The 15,866-nt window shown below is 50.6% G+C and overlaps 1 protein-coding gene across 4 annotated transcripts in view; it reads right to left on the minus strand.

The window, feature by feature from the left end:
• Window positions 1-449: 449 nt before the first annotated feature.
• TBC1D5 (TBC1 domain family member 5) overlaps window positions 450-15,866 on the minus strand; it is a 467,560-nt gene continuing 452,143 nt past the window's right edge. For all 4 annotated transcript variants that reach the window (XM_071222301.1, XM_024566252.4, XM_053929611.1 and 1 more), the window contains 3 exons: window positions 7,832-7,911; window positions 6,870-7,019; window positions 450-3,752 (listed from right to left, as the gene is read on the minus strand). In XM_071222301.1, the coding sequence (XP_071078402.1) occupies window positions 3,450-3,752; window positions 6,870-7,019; window positions 7,832-7,911 (533 nt within the window). In that variant the 3' untranslated portion in view covers window positions 450-3,449. The remainder of the gene's footprint in view (window positions 3,753-6,869; window positions 7,020-7,831; window positions 7,912-15,866) is intronic.

Genomic DNA, 15,866 nt, shown 5'->3' on the forward strand with positions numbered 1-15,866 from the left:
CGTCTTGGACCAGCAGGCTGAGCAGAGCTGCCATGGGGTGGGCCCCTGGGGTTGACTCAGGAAGCCTCTGGGGTCTGATGCCAATGGAAGGGGAGGGAGTGCATGGCTTCCAGGGGCTCTTTCAGAACTAAGCGTCCTCTATGATTCTGTCCTGCATGTCACCGTGTGTCAGGCTCCGTTCTGAGTCACACCCGATGAGGTAAGTGACTACCAGTAGCCCCTCTTTGCAGATTAAGAAACTACGGCCCCAGAGGTTAAGCAGCTCACCTAAGCTGGAGAGGAAGGGGATGGCAGAGTTAGGGGTGAGCCCGCGTCAGGCCTGGGCCCCCGCTGCCCGTGCGGAGGTGCAGGTGCTACCCCGCCTGGCTGTGCATGGCCCAGGCACCTCGGGGTGAGGCCAGGCCAGCACCTTGTGCCCCCACCCCCCGCCTGGAACAAGTCAAGCTACGTTCTCAGTTTCACATTAGTCTTTTATTATAATTGTACTGAATGGGATCACTTTGCCAAGAGGAAAGTCAGTTCTTAAATCAATACGAGTTACAGCATCAAGATGAATGAGAAAAAAGTGACAGATATAAATGGCAAGGCGGAGTATTCCATAAATCAAATGAATTGTGCCATTGTGAGGAAAATCATTACGGCACCTTTTACATCAAAGTGGTCTCAAGCCTGCGTATAGGAACTCTGTATTTTTTTTTAACACTATAAAAGGAGAGCCTTTGAAGGGAACACTGAGGAAGTGGTTGTGGCCCGAGAGAAGGAAGCCTTGTGCACTAGTTGCTGCCCTCGACTCCTCCCGGACGTCTCTCCCACCCCACGGCCTCACCGGGCCCTGCTCTGCACACAGGGGGCCGGGGCACATCTGTGGGGGAGCAGGGATGGTGTGGCCACGTGGTGGGCTCCACAGACCGCTGCCCCGAGTGGGGGGAAGAAGTCCTCCATCCACTCTTGTTTGGTAATGACCCCTGGCGGCAGCTTCTTAAAGGAACAATAAAATAGAAATAAAAAGAATACATTTGGGTCAACTCTGGTAGGTCGTCATTAGGAGACACCAGAACTGTCAGGAATTTTCTAATCATTCGTCATCTCGACCTTGTTAATGGCGAACAATCAACCCCCCAGAGGAAGGATGACAAGATTCAGCTCAGTCATACGCAGGGCGGGCAAATCACAGGAGGTCTTGGTTTACTGTTAGTCACATCCATTCCAAAGTGACAGTTTTCCTTACCAGATTGCAGTCAGCAGTGAACATTAGCAGGAGGTCATCTTTGGAAGAACTATATACACAACGAAATGTTTCAAGTGTTATATGACCCCTTGGCATACACGCAAGGTAAGGCAAAGTCATAACGATGTTCTTTCTCTAATCTGTAACTCTCATATGTCATGTACACATGTAATTTAACTCAAATTTCCAAACTGGTCTGAGAGGAATGCATGAACACAGGGATAAGTATAAAAAGAGGAGATAATGAAAATTAATCTAAGCTTTCTGTATATAAACTTTAACTGCTAATAATCAAAACACAAGAGGTTCCAATGATTACCACATTTTTTGAAGGAAAACAAAAAGGTTTCATATATTCAGCATTTAAAAAATACGCCATTAAACGTAAGTACCTGATAGAGTAATACAAAGCACATAAATTCTTTGATAGCACTGTAACTGAATAAAAAGGCAAACGATGCTCAGTTATGAAAAATAAAAACATGTCACTTAAAAAAGGTAAGACAGTAATTCCATTCTCATTCCCCGCAAACCTATGGGGATCAAGGGTGGCTGTATCTGCACCTGCCCCCCCATGGGTGTCCCCCTCTGAGGAGTGGGCAGCGTGTTGTGGGCCACAGAAGCAACACCTCTGAGTGACCCACTGGTTCCAGGTGGCACCAACTCGGAAGCACAGAATGGAGGACCCACCCCGCGTGCTGGCAGGGCTGGGAGGCCGCAGTGACTGTCAGGAGGGGAAGGAGCCTAGAGCGTGTTGGTGTGGCGGGTGTCCGGTGGCTACTGTGGGGCCAGCGGCACTCTGCTGCCGTGACTCCAGCTCTCGGGCCGAAGAGATGCTGAAAGCGAGCAGGCAACTGTGGCTGTTCAGCCGCCAGGAGGCAGCCGGCTCCTCGGCCCTGCCCGGTCTCTGTCCTGGAGCTCCGGAGAGGATGGCTCCCCACTTCCAGAACAGAAGACACCGACACCTTCCCAAGCCAGGTCCTTTGAGAGAAAATAATGACAACTGCACAGCTGTAAGGCCATTCACTCAGGGGACCTTGGGAGCTTGTGAAACACCATCAAGGAGACATGCTTGGCAGCACCCTGCTCAGTGAGCCACACCGGCAGGGCGCAGAGCCCACGCCCACCACTCAGCGCTGGGAGCCAGAGCTGACGCGCACATCTGCACACACGCGGGGTCATCCTCGCCTCGCGCGCTCATGTGTTGGGGGACTTCCTTGCTGGAGTTTAAGAATAAACTGTAGAGCTGACCAGAAGCCCCTCTCGAGTCCTCACCATTTTCTTGGAGAAGTGGGAGGCCCATCATTACCACGTTTGTCTATAGAGGAGTCACGGTTGGCGGTGGCAGGGGTGCAGCTGTGCAGCACCCACTGCCTGAAGGCTCCCACTGCCCAGAGGCCTCGCCTTCTGCAGAGGAGAAGCCCAAAGAACCAGTCACCCCAGGGCAAGGTCTGCTTACAGGGACCTTGTTTTCTGGCGTGAAAGGTTCTAAAAGGTGAAATATGATTGTTTTGGGGGGGGGGGGCAGTGATAATGGGAGTGATCGGGCCTGAGGCTTGGAAATGTATTCTTTAACGAATGAGGAGTCTAAACCCCATCACACCTGAATGAGCCCTAAGTTTAGAGTCCGTGTCTGAGGATCGCTGTAACTTTCTGAGAGGTCAGTAATGAATGGTTTCTTCCCAGCCCCCGAACCTACTGGTCCTTTCCACGGCATTTGGGTCTGCCCTGTGATTTCCCAAGGAAGAAATGACATCGGCTGGCATACAGGCTTCCAGAGAGAAAGTGTTCTGGACATCAGTCAGTTTCCCTGTGCCTGATGCTTGGAGGGAGGAGACATCTGAAACCAACTCTTCTTTCTTCTTCTAGATAACACTGATGGCGTGGCCACACCTTCTTAGCTGGGGAGCAGAGGACAGAGGAAAAGTCACTGTAACTGTGGTTTGGGCTTTTCTGGCGGTGCGGTCCTGGGCACCTATTGCAGCCCTCCCTCAGAGCAAGGGTGGGGCAGGTTAGGGGAGGCCCCGAAAAGCCTGTCTGCACTTTGGTGACCGTCAGTCTGTGTGCCTGGTGGCCGTCTGCTCTTCTCTAAGGGTTCTGTGGGCTGTTCTGGTGCCACATGCATGCTGGGAAAGCAGCGCTGGTTTCAGAGGGGTCTCCACTCAGGGGAGCCTCAGCGGGGCACAGAGGCTACTGGGGGGTGTGTGGCCTGGGCCTGTGGTCAGATGTCCAGGGGGCTCACGATGGTGAAGCCGGAGTCCTTGCTGTTGGTGCTGCTGTCATCATCAGGGCTGGAGCTGGGGTTGCTGGAGGACGCTGAGGCCGGGCCCATCAGGGGGTCAGAGAACACCAGTGGGGAGCGGGCCAGGGCCTCACTTTTCCCAGACGTGCTTCTGAGGGTGCGAAGAGGCTGGGAGTGGCTGGAGAAGGACGCCCTGATGCCACCTCCCTCATCTTCTTTGGAAACCAGGATAAAGTCGTCTGCACTCCCTCTATCTGCGTGCCCGGGCGCTTCTGAAGAGGCCTGTGAAGTACAGTCAGAAGTTCAAGGGGTGAGAGAAGATACCAGGAAAATGGGAGAGCTGAGTGGAGGCCCGGAGTACTCCACGAAAAACCAGGCTACCTCGCCCCATGCTCTTCCGTGGAAAGACGCGTGTTCTGCCTGCTTCCAAGCCCAGGTGTTTCCCAGTGGCGCAAGGCCAGCCTCTTGGAAGCTGCATGCTGGTTTCCCAGGGGAACAAAGGAAACCTCCTGCTTGATAAGTTGTTGGGAGCGGCCAGCTCAGGAGCCAGCCAGCTGGCTACAGACAGAATCCCTCCCAGCTTCAGTGGCACCCTGCAAATCACTCATCCTCCTGGGGCTTGGATCCCCTCATCTGTGAAATGGGGACAGGACAGCGTCTTAGTCCTAGCGTGTGGCCACCATGCAGAGAGATGATGCGTGTGGACTGAGTCGCAGAGGACTGGCTCCCTAATGTGAGCCCAGATCTGGAAAGAGTTCATGCTTGCTCAGAGGACAGCGTGGGGAGGGGGCCCACGCACTTCCCCTCATCCAGATCTCAGGGCTAGCTCAGGGTATGCACTTGGGGGGCCTGGGGAGAGTGGTGGTTAATTGGCAGGTTCTCCAAACATGGAAACCAGGAATGGTGATTGCAAAGTATATGCCCAAAAGCTTAGCAATGGAATTGTTTCACAGTTACCTCCCTCCTGTCTAAGCAATTACAACTAGCGCTTAGTTTTTTAACTGAAGATGACATTCATGAACATCAGCAAAGGTTTTGAGCTAAGACCAGAGGCGCTCCTGCCTCCCCTGGGATGGGAGTAAAGCCACAGTCTAAGCAAAGATGTTCCGACGCCAGCCTGGCAGGAACAGCACCTGCCCCCGTGCTGAGGTAAGCTTCTGTGGTGCCCACACCTGCTCTCCCACCTGCCTGCCCACTGTCCCCGCAGTGTGGGGAGGGACTGGTGCAGGGGTCTGAAGTCTAATGAGGTGTACAGAGCCCCTTGGCTGGAAGGGCCCTTGGGTCCTTCAGCCTGAAGAGTGGTGTGGCCAAGGTCAGCTCTGAGCTGTGGCCAGAGCCTGGGACAGGTAGCCGGCAACACTTCTAGGGGAAATCTGGGCCTGACTGATGTGTCCCTCTCTGAACCTCATGTTCTTCTGGCTGACATGGGGCGGGTGGTGAGTGGCCAAATAATGGCTTGGAGGCTCCCCCGACAACCCGTCCACCTTTAACATTGAACGGGAGGACTGAAACGGAACTTGCCTTTAGGACTTCAGTGCTGAAACAACAGGCCTTGAGGATCTCCATTCAACACATTAATTCCTACAAATCCGAAGAGATCGCGCAGAGCACACGGCACGCTGGTAGGAGCGATGCGGTCACGAATGGCGCTGGGGCAGTGTGGCAGGGGCTGTCCTTTTCCGTCCCCGTGACTGCCCTCTGCACAGCGTGCCCGACCGGGGAGTGCCGCCTTTGGGGAGGCTGGGAGGGGCACCCGACGAGGCTCGTTCCCCACATACATGCATGTGGGGCGCACCTAAGGCTGTGCAGGACCTCAGCCTGAGCTCTCACCTCCGGCGTGGGGACAGCTTGCTCATATGACTATCGTCCCGCTCACTGTGCCTGTGAACCGTGAGCACCTGTGCCGGCAGCGGGCGGTTCTCACAAGGGGGAAAACCGGCCTGACAACTGCACGTACGATGAGGTTCTGAAGTCAGCAGATTTGTTCGTGCAGTTGGCGGGTTTCTTTCTGTAGTAGTTTTACACCTTCCACTAAAGGAACCATGCTAAATTTTTCAATAAACGTGTCAATCAAAAATGGATGAGGCTCAACAATATCTGAATAAATGATAACTGAAAAATGAAACATCTGTGCAGGGAGGGAGAATTAGAAGGAATTAATCAAGTTAAACGTGTGATTTTAATGGATTCATGTGGCTAAAAATACAGCTCAAAATGCTCCATGAAAACTTCTTTTTAAAGCTTGATGAACTTGACCACAGAGTTCACTCTTCAAGAGTACTCTTAAAACTAAAAACACCCCCGTTCTAAAAAATTATTTTGCTTTTTAAAAAATCATAAAAAACAAATAATTTATAAGCATCTGAATGCTAGTTTTTGAGAAAGTGACTTAGATGAGATTTTGCTAATGTTCATACTTCATAAGCCCTTAAAGAGAACATTATGAGGGATTTTCAGTCCCATCAGACGGCGCACAGTGAGGCGGCCCGGTGGCGCAGACGTGCGCTGTGCTGGGACAAGGGGACGCAAGATAAAGTCTGGTGAGCTGTGCGCCTCTTTGGCCTTTGTTTTCCCACTGGTAAAGCGAGCAAGCCGGACTCAGTGCATGAGGAATTTCTTTGATCTTCCCGAACTGGAAAACGCTGTGATTTTATGTTAGAACAAATTACACACCATGCTGAGACCTGAGAGCAGGGGTCAGCACATACGGCCCGCGGGCCAAATCCAGCTTGCACGGCTCTCAAGCTGCGAATGGCTTATGCATTTTTAAAGAGTTGTAAAAACAAACCAACCGACAAACACATAAATAAACCAACACACCAGATACAAAAACGAGTAGATGACAGAGACTATTTGTGGCCCGCTGATCCTAAAATGCTACTGTCTGGCCCTTTATGGAAAAAGTTTGCTGACCTCTCTGCCTTCGAGGATGGACATTAATGAGAAGTCCTCCCTGACGAAGGCAAAAAAGGTTCCAGCCAAGTGAGCTACACCCAAGACAGCATTAGGGAGCACAGACAGTACTTCCCGTGCTACAGGGGAAAGGTGGCATCGGCTGCAGCCGACGGACCAGTGGCAGAGGCAGAGGGCTGGCTTCCGCACACCATACAGTGGGATGGGCAGGAGGTTCAGGCCAGACTGGCTGGTCGTGTGCACCGCACGACTCCAGGAGACACCAGTCTAGTTATCATCATTGCACATGGGCCCGCCCCGGGCACTGGAGTGTGCGGTCTGCACAGTGACACACAGCAACCCTGGCTCAGGCCACCTGCGGTGTGTCACAGCTGAATTTCACGGTAATCTGAAGTGTCTCGAGGAGGATTTTTGTCATTCACAACTTTGAGGAACTTATGTGACTGTGTCGCCGTCAGTGTGACACTGCTCATCAGAGCTCATTACCTGCTTGGTGGCCCCAGGCACCTGGCTGCCCTGGCCCTGGCCCTGGCCGCTGGAGCAGTAGTGGTCGTCAGAGATGGTGATCTGCTCGTTCTCCTCAGCTTCCAGCTGGCTCTGGTTGAAACGCAGGGAACCTTTTAGAATGTCTTTGATCTATTTTCAAGGAAAAAGAAAATCAATGAAAAAGATAAATGAGTTTGTTTTTAAATGCTAGCTAAACCTCTAATATATTTAAACTAGACTTGCCACTGACAATTTTTTATAGTATAGATATCAATGTATTAGCATAAGAAAGAAATAGCAGAGAAAAATCCAACTCTATCGATATAGGCCATTGACTTACTAATGACCAAGGAAAATTTAAGTGTCAGTGGCCAGGTTCTCACAGGGTCAGACACAGGGTCACATCCTTGGCCGTTAAGGCGGGAAGCACCATTTGCCTGCACAGCCGGCCCCATGAACAGCCCCATGAATGGCTGGCTCCTAAAGCGCTCCACCCCAGCTGAGCCGGTGACAACACAGGCAGACACTCGAGAGCAGCAGGCCGTTCTCACTGACATTCCTGTTCCATGCAGCCCTTTAAGGGTCCTGAGGGTCACTGAAATGTGGCTCGTGAGGGCCTGGGGCCTGTTGCAGGCAGTGCTTATGACGTGTACTCCAAGGATGGCCGTGTCTGTGGGGGTGACTGAACATGATGCTGGACCACACTGCACCAGCTGCGGGTGAGGTCAAACAGAACGGGTGTGGTGAGAGGAAGGGGCAGGGGCACAAATGGAAAACCAGTTTGGGCTGCAGGCCAGCCAGACATGATCACCAGAGACAGCAAGCGGCACAAGGAGGGGGAGATTCAGCAGGGGCTCTGTCCGAGGGGCTGAGGGGCCGTAGCTCTAACGTCATGGTCATCCTTGTCCCCAGTGGGCACTAACAGGGGCCAGTGGGACACAAGGTCAGATCAATGGACATACCTGTTTCAAACCTGCCAGGGAAACCAGAATTTGATCTTCTTTTTCCAAATTTTCTTGTAATATCACATCTTGAATGTTTACTGAAAATAGAAGAATGACATTTTATAACTAACGCTCTGAGTATAACTTATCTGCTGCCGCACTGTAACTTCAGACAACCCTGGGATTTTTTCTGCCAAATTTCACAGCAACTGTTCCCACCAAGGATGCTCTGCAAAACCGCAGATGGGGCAGGTGCGGGGTGCAGCAGAGGGGCGTGGCCTTCCTGCCAACATCACACAGACGTGTTCTTGTAATGACAGTTGTGCCTTCACTTCCACAGAGAGACCAGGCAACTCTTGCTGACCCAGCCTGTGGGGAACAGCCCGGGGCCCTCGGCCAACCCCCAGGAGGAAGGGTTCAGCCTGGGCCTCCTGCGCTGCCTCCCAGTTCAGTGGTGTTAGTTCGCCTCACTCTCTGAAGACCAGCTCCTCCCAGGTGACTGAAACCAACAAAGACACTGTCTTTTAAGGATTGAAGCAGTGAAGCACAGTGTCAGTTCAACATAGTGGTGAAACTTAAAGGACAAACTCGTGGCACTACAGGCTGCCACCAGGCAACGATGCCTACGGAGTCAGCATGACGCGGCCCAGGGCCTTCACAGGAGTGGTTTCCGATCCTCCTGTCCTGACCTGACCTGAGGGACCCGCCCAGACAGCTCTGCCCATCCATCAAGCTCAGCGTCACACCAAGCTGCCCACCGACAGGTTAAACGCCCCGCGGCCCGCACCCGCCTGTGGATGCACACAGCCCTGTTGATGATGTCTCCAGAGGCAGGATTCTCAGGCCAGCTCAGAGGGAGGGGCAAAAGCCCTCTCCGCTAGGGCTATGTAGAATGTGTGTGAGGGGCAACTAGAACACACTTTAAAAAAGATACTGATGTATGTGCCAACTTGAGGATCACTTTAATAAACAGGCTCACCCTCCATTAACATCTGCTTTCTTATTTTTTGTGCCCTTAAAAAACGCCCCATTTAAAAGGTCTTACAGGCCACATTCTTCACCAGGCACTCACGAGGTTGTCCCACTCTCTCCTCTGGCCCCCTTAATTCCATGTGTGCCCTCAAGGACCACCAGAGCTATGTATCACTCCTTGCTTGCTTTCTGCCGCCAATGGGAGAGCCAGTGCCAGCACACTGCCCCCTTGGCCTGGAGGCCCTGTCCCCAAATCCACGCAGACTGGCTCCTCCTCTGCTCCATTCACTGCTCCCAGCGCTGCCTCCTCCAAGCAGTCCTCCTGCCCACATGAACTAAAGTAGCCCAAGTCACCCTCTAGTCTCTACTGAATCATCTCTTCTACTATATTGATAACAAGCACTTGTTACCATCTGACATTATCACGTGCGTTTGCCAGTTTATTTGTTGCCCATCTGCCCCAATGGGACATAAGTTTCCAGCCTTTAGAATAATTCCTGGTGCATTTCAAGTACACAATGAGTATTTACTGACTGACTGACTGAATGAACAAACATGGAAAAACACTCCTGGATTTTGCATTTCAAAACACTGCTATTCTAAATATTTCTAAACAGCATTTCCAGTTAAGGAGCAAGGCAAGGATTGATACCATCGATTATGAGTCCAGCTCGCAAATTTCTTAGAATCTTCACTGAGAGCAAGTCTGTACACCGTGCTGACAAGTCCTCTTACAGACTGAGCAGAAAATCAGCAGCTTTTATTTATTCAGAAAATGTGGCTGTTGTTTCTGACTAGTAGAAAGGCCAGCTCCAAAACAAGAGAGCAAGATGAATGGGAAAGGAATAATAGATATAATTAGAGAGTGCATGTTTTTGGTTTCCATAAAAGCCTGTGACAATTTGTTCTCTCTCAATAACACACACACACACCCAAAATCCACTCAACAAGACATTAATGACAACCAACTGCAGAAAATTAACAAGACACAGTCGTGGAGGTCTTTTAGTGGACGGAGAAGGGTTACTTCTGCTTCTGTGACTGCTGTGGTCTCAGGCAGAGCTCTGAGGGCCTGAGGGCAGCCTGGGGCAGCAGGGCCCGCAGCAGCTGGGCAGTTTGGTAAAGCGGTAGGTTCTGCCCCTTGGGCTGAAGGTGGGACATATTTCCCAGTGCCTGCTGTGTCAGCAGGGCCAGCAGACGGACAGCTCCCAGACTCTGGAAGGAAGCTCAACCAATGGATGCAGGAATACAAGCACGTGTGTAGGGAGCAAGGGGGCCTTCCTGGGTCCAAGGAACTAAAGGACAGGAGGCCTCTGGAGGCTATTCCCGGTGAGCCAGGGGGCCAGGAAAAGAGGCAACCTGAAAAACCACAGGTGATGTCTCCTGCCTGCCCCCAGTGCAATGGTGGGGCCCAGAGTCAGCAGGAAGGACCACAGGCATTTAGGGTCATAGGCTACAAATCTGTAGGGCAGCATGTGGCTCCAGTGGGGACAAAGGCCCAGAAGTCTGCAGGAGCAGAGCTCTCTTTAGAGGCCAGCAGGGACCCAGAAGCACTCAGAGGCCTTCCTAAAACACTACCCCGGAATCGTGACACCGTCCTGGCAAGGAGAAGAGACAGAGTGGGGAGGCTCTGTGGGCATTTGTTCAGATGCGGTGGTTAACCTGTAAGAAAACGGGCCGCCTTTAATTGGCAAGTTTAAGCCTTGGACTGGCATCAGTGGGAAGGAAACGTCAGAACAAGATTTCTACACACAGGCCGGAGCCAGCCTGGGCCCTGAATGACAGTCTACATGCAGGTTGAGGAATGTAGATTTATTATTCCACCACAGAAGTGTCAGCGTCTACCTGAGATCTTCCGAAACGGCGCTGGCCATGTTGCCTAACAATCGCATGAGCCGAGAAGCCCTGTCCTCCCTCGCGTGGGGGCCCGTTTGCTGTGAGGCTGGCGATGCCTGCAGGAGCAGGCCAAAAGGGGAGGGGTGGAGAAGGCAGAAGGTATGAGTGGGCTGAGAAAACAGAACAAGGCTTGGCTTTCATTACAGGCCTAGGTGGGAATAATGCTCCCGGTTCTAACGGCCACTCTCCCCACGTGCTCTCTCGATAAGGACACGGGCAGCCAACAAGCCTAGACCCTCACAACTGCACTGTCTCTTGGGCCTGAAGAGGTGGCAGGGCTGCTGGTGGGCTGCTGCAACTCCACCCTCCACCCCTCCCTCACCAACACGTCCCCGATTTTATTCAGGGCAGCACCGTGCACACCTTCCCTTTCTGCCAACCTTGGTCAGGTGACATAGCTCTGGCCCATGAGGTGTAAGAGAAGTCCCTGTATAAAGCTACTGGAAAGCTCCTCTTGTGGGACTGACTCAGTTTGCATCTTTTGGGCCTGTACTTTCCCACTTTTGCTGCCTCAAGTGCTGGCAGGAGCTCCACAAGTCATCTTGCAAAAATGCAGATGAGGGTCACAGCTTCAGGACTACGGGCAGAAAGCCAGAAGGAGCCTGGGGCACTGGGACCACCTTGGAACTGTTATACCTGCTTGGAATACCTACCTCTGGGCTTCTTTTATTTAAGAAAAAAATAACCTACTGGTTTCTTAATTTACTGGGTTTTTTTTTTTTTTTTTGCATTTCTGTTATTAGCTATTTTAGTTTCAAGATACTACAAACTGGATGGTTGAAAATAAGAAGAATATATTCACAAAGGTGTATGTGGAGGCTGTTAAGTCCAAAGTCAAGATGTTGGCCCTTCACAGCTTTTGGAGGTGTCCACAATCCTTGGTGTCCTTGGCTTTGTCTGCATCATCACACGGGTTCTCCCTGAGTGTCTGAGACCAAATTTCCCCTGTTAGAGAAGGACACCTGTCCTTGGATCAGGGCCTGCCGAAACCCAGTATGGCCTCATCTCAACCTGGTAACATCTATAAAGACTCTACTTCCAAACAAGGTCACATTCGCAGGTTCCAGGTGGACATGAATTTGGCAGCAACACTACCGGACACAGTGCAGCAGCCAACCCGCCTGTTACACAGGATGAAAACCATCCAGCTCCTCTAACGGGCGGGGCCAAGGCAGCCCCACCAATCCTCTCCTGCATGTAGCCTGTCATTCAGGGCCCAGGCTGGCTCCGGCCTGTGTGCCACCCCCACCCAGGCAGGGTGGTGGGGGTGGGGGGCAGGGGGTGCTGGGTGGACAGCCTAGAACCTCGGCATCATCAGCCCTGTACCCTCAGTCAGAAATTCTTAGACTTTATTTTTTGGATGGGGTCAAAGATCACCTTTTAGAATCTGATGAAAACCAGGACCATCTCCCCTGAAAGCCCACATACACATAAAATGTTTATTTAATTTTAAGGAAAAACCCCTGCTACAATCAACTAAGCTGAGTAGTCTCACCGTACGAAATCCAGAGGATAGAAATCCAAATGAAAACGAAGGGCATCTTCAGGGTCTGTTAAACGTTCTGAATGCGAGAATTTTCATTTTACTGAGTACTGCCCCTGTAAACCCTTTGCCTGCCCAGTTCCACTACATGGTGATTTCAGGTAGCATTTCTGAACATTCTGTGAATGTATTACCTCTCAGTAACAAATCTGCTTTACGTAAGTTGCATGTAAAAATAGAACATAACGATGCCATTTCATGCTTTAAAATATTAAAGGTAGAAATGTGAAATGTTTAAATTTCCAACAAAATGCACATTTCTCTTTATAGAAAAAAGAGAAATAATATGATACAGAGTCCCTTTCTTTTTGTTTCTGTGTAGCAGGAAGACTGTGTTCTTTATGATCCCCTTCTATTTAAGTATCGTATGTTATAAATGCTGGAGCACTGAGACCGAAGGGGAAAACCACTAACCACTTCTGTGGAAATTACACAAAACTCTCATCAACATAATCCCATGGTGACTCCACTAGTTTTAATGAAATGTCATTGCCACAAAAAATAGATCTCTAAATCTAAGGGTAATGGGAATGGCACACAAACTATGTTTCCAATTTCTTAAAAACCTGATTTTCCTCAAAACTAGAATAAAAGTGTTTTCATTTAAGTGGCTGGTACAGAAGGTTAACACAAGCCTATTTTCATCAGGAGGGTAGTGGAAAGGTGACCAAAATGGAACCAACACCTATCACCAGTGGCAATGGAATCGGGCCAGTTGCTTAACCTCTTTGTGCTGCCTGATGGGCAACAGCGGAACCTTCCTCACAGGACGAGTGTGCAGAAGACTACATGAGCACAGCGCCTCGCCCGCTGCAGCAGCTCAGGACCCAGCCTCTTTCATTTCCACGTGGCCACATTCCTTCATCTGAGCGTCCATGCCGACAACCATTCTAGATTAGGCCCATCATCCTCGTACAGAAAAAGGTAGCCAGGCTCAGGAACGCCAGGTCTGTTATTTGTGGTCTCATGCCTGGAAGCAGCATAACTAGGATTAAAGTCCTTCCTGATCACCTGCATCCGGAGTCTCCTTCCACGGTGATGTGTATGGAAATGATGGAGGGGCCGGAGGTTCGAAGAGGCACAGCATCTCGATCACCTTGAGATGGTAGTGCCCTTTATTTGGTGGTCAGCCAGAAACCGGAAGTCACTTACGTGCAAAACAGACTGCCCAGTCATTTCGACCAGACCTTCAGGAGCACTGGCACTAGCATCAAACAGCTCGGGCCTTGATGACCTTGTGTGGTGACCTGTGTGTCAGGGAGATGGGAGTAACACCTGTCTCTGAGGGTTGTTTCGGAGGGTTACACGAGCTAATCAGAGCAGCCCACTCCTGTCTATTACTATGACTGCTCAGTATGTTTTTTCCCTTCTCCAATACCTTAAACACCCAGATAAGTGGATTCTGCTGTCTGAGGTTCTCTCATCCCTGGGAGGGATTTAGTTATCCAGACCTCTGTCAACCTCACACAAGGACACTCCCAGACTCTAAAGAAATATGTAGGCTGTTACAAAACAGAGGGTCACCTGTAGAGCTGACCGTGGTCACATGCACGACCGGAGTGGTAGTGGTTGGAGAGGCAGCCATCAGTCAAGGGGAGGGAGCAGATCTGTCTTTTGTCACGTTTCACTTTGGCTGGACCATTGGGATTTGTGCACACAGAGAAGGCGGGCTTACGAGAAGACTGTAGGCATCAAGTTCACCCTTTAACACATGGCGTGTACCTCTGTGTGTCCGTGCAAATGCCGTTCCCTTCTGGGCGGCCCTCCTCTTCTTCCTAGAATGTGGCAGCCCTCCCTGTCTTCAAAATGCATTCAAGCACCATTAACAGTCTCCCCCTGGGAGCTTCTACTGTGGGGCACTCCCCAGCATTTACTGTGGGACTCTCATCTCCCACTCTTAGAACCGTAACGCACAGATGAGGCTCAAAGACTACACGTTTCCTGAAACTGCACAGCTCTGTGGGGCAAATCCTGGTCCCAAGGTCATTTGGGTCCAAACGTGTTGGGGTTCTGCTCACTATACCCCCATTACTTTGGAGCCTCACCTGTCCCGCCAATGTTTCTGAGATCACCAGTGCTCTGGGAGGACCCTAGTTTGCTTCATGTGAAGCTATGTGTCACTTTTGGTACTTCTGATGAGATATATTCTTCTCTCTCTCCCTATTTTGAAGTTTTACTCACATCTTTCAAACACATTGAGCTCATTTTCACATTACCTCTCTTCCACTTCTTCCTACCATTTACCTACTTCTCCCAGAACCTGTTTTGTACGCCAGAGAGCAGGTGCTCAGTAAGTATTGGCAGAATGACCAATGTGAGGCTTTCCCAGCAGCATTAGGGCTGATTTTTATCTCCTGAGAAGCGGATGTAGGTGAGGTATTTCTCAGATGAAGAATGAAGGGACACTAACGTGGTCAACCAGATCCCGGATTGAGAAGTCTAGGGGGAGGTAAAGGGGGACAACATTCATCAAATGAGCCAAAGTACTGAGTATATGGAGAGCCAAGTACTGAGTCAGGCACTTCATGCTCAGTTTTTTCTTAAAAAGCAAAGAGCAGGTTACACAAAAAATATAATCAAGGGTCCCGTTTTGTGTCCAACTGTCAGCATGGCTGAGAATCCTAAAGTCAGCACTGGGAAAGAAGCGACACTCAGGACAGTCCAAGGAAGCTAGGCAATGCATTGCTCTTATGAACAGTCTTCTGGCCCTGGCCAGGTAGCTTAGTTGGTTAGAGTGTTGTCCTGATATACCAAGGTTGTAGGTTCGATCCCCAGTCAGCACACATATAAGAATCAACCAAAGAATGTATAAATACGAGGCACAACAAATCTTTCTCTTTCGATCTTCTTCTCTCTCTCTAAAATTAATTAAAAAATTAAAAAAAGAAGAGTCTTCAGGTCAACAAACAGTTCTCTTAAGTACATTGGGTGTAGTTGGCACAGAGTTCCAAATCTTCACTGATGTCTACATTCTCACAGGGTTTACCATCCTTCCTGCCAACCAGGGTAGCAGAGCATGACTTCTCACAGTAAAATCAGTTAGTCAAATGAGAGCCTCGGAACTGGGTTTGAGATGGGTGTGAGAGAGAATTTCAGGCCATAAATGTTCTGCTGATACAAGGACCTACTGAAAGTTAAGTGCCACTCCTCAACTGCGAGTTAAAAATGGCCCTCGGCCTTCTCCCCCGCCACCCGCCAACCCACAACATCTTAAGCTCAGCTGAGACACCGTGGCGGCCCCATCTTTTGTCTAGTGGGTCATTAACTGGAGAGGACAGGGACTGCAGGGCTTGGGGAGGCAGCCTGGGACAGAGAGGTGAAAACACGTCATGCTGTCAGACAGTTTACGACGGATAAAACAATTGGGGCTATTCCTGTGGAAGAGCATGTGGGGCGATGGGAGAGCGCCAGAAAATGAAAATAAAATGATGGAAGATGGCTGGTCTGTACTGAGGTCATGTGATGCCTTCACCTTGTGGTGTCTTAGCCCGGAAAAAGAGAAGTCGGTGTATGCTTTGCTAAGTGTTTCTAAACAGGTGTAGGGTGGGTACAAGGAAGATGCTGAGCAGCTGTTCCAAGGCTTCCGATGATAAAACCAGGGCGGCCAGGGGACTGCAACTAGAATAGAGCAAGTACAGAAAG

The sequence above is a fragment of the Desmodus rotundus genome, chromosome 8 (assembly GCF_022682495.2).
Source record: "Desmodus rotundus isolate HL8 chromosome 8, HLdesRot8A.1, whole genome shotgun sequence".
NCBI classification, from domain to species: Eukaryota; Metazoa; Chordata; class Mammalia; order Chiroptera; family Phyllostomidae; genus Desmodus; species Desmodus rotundus.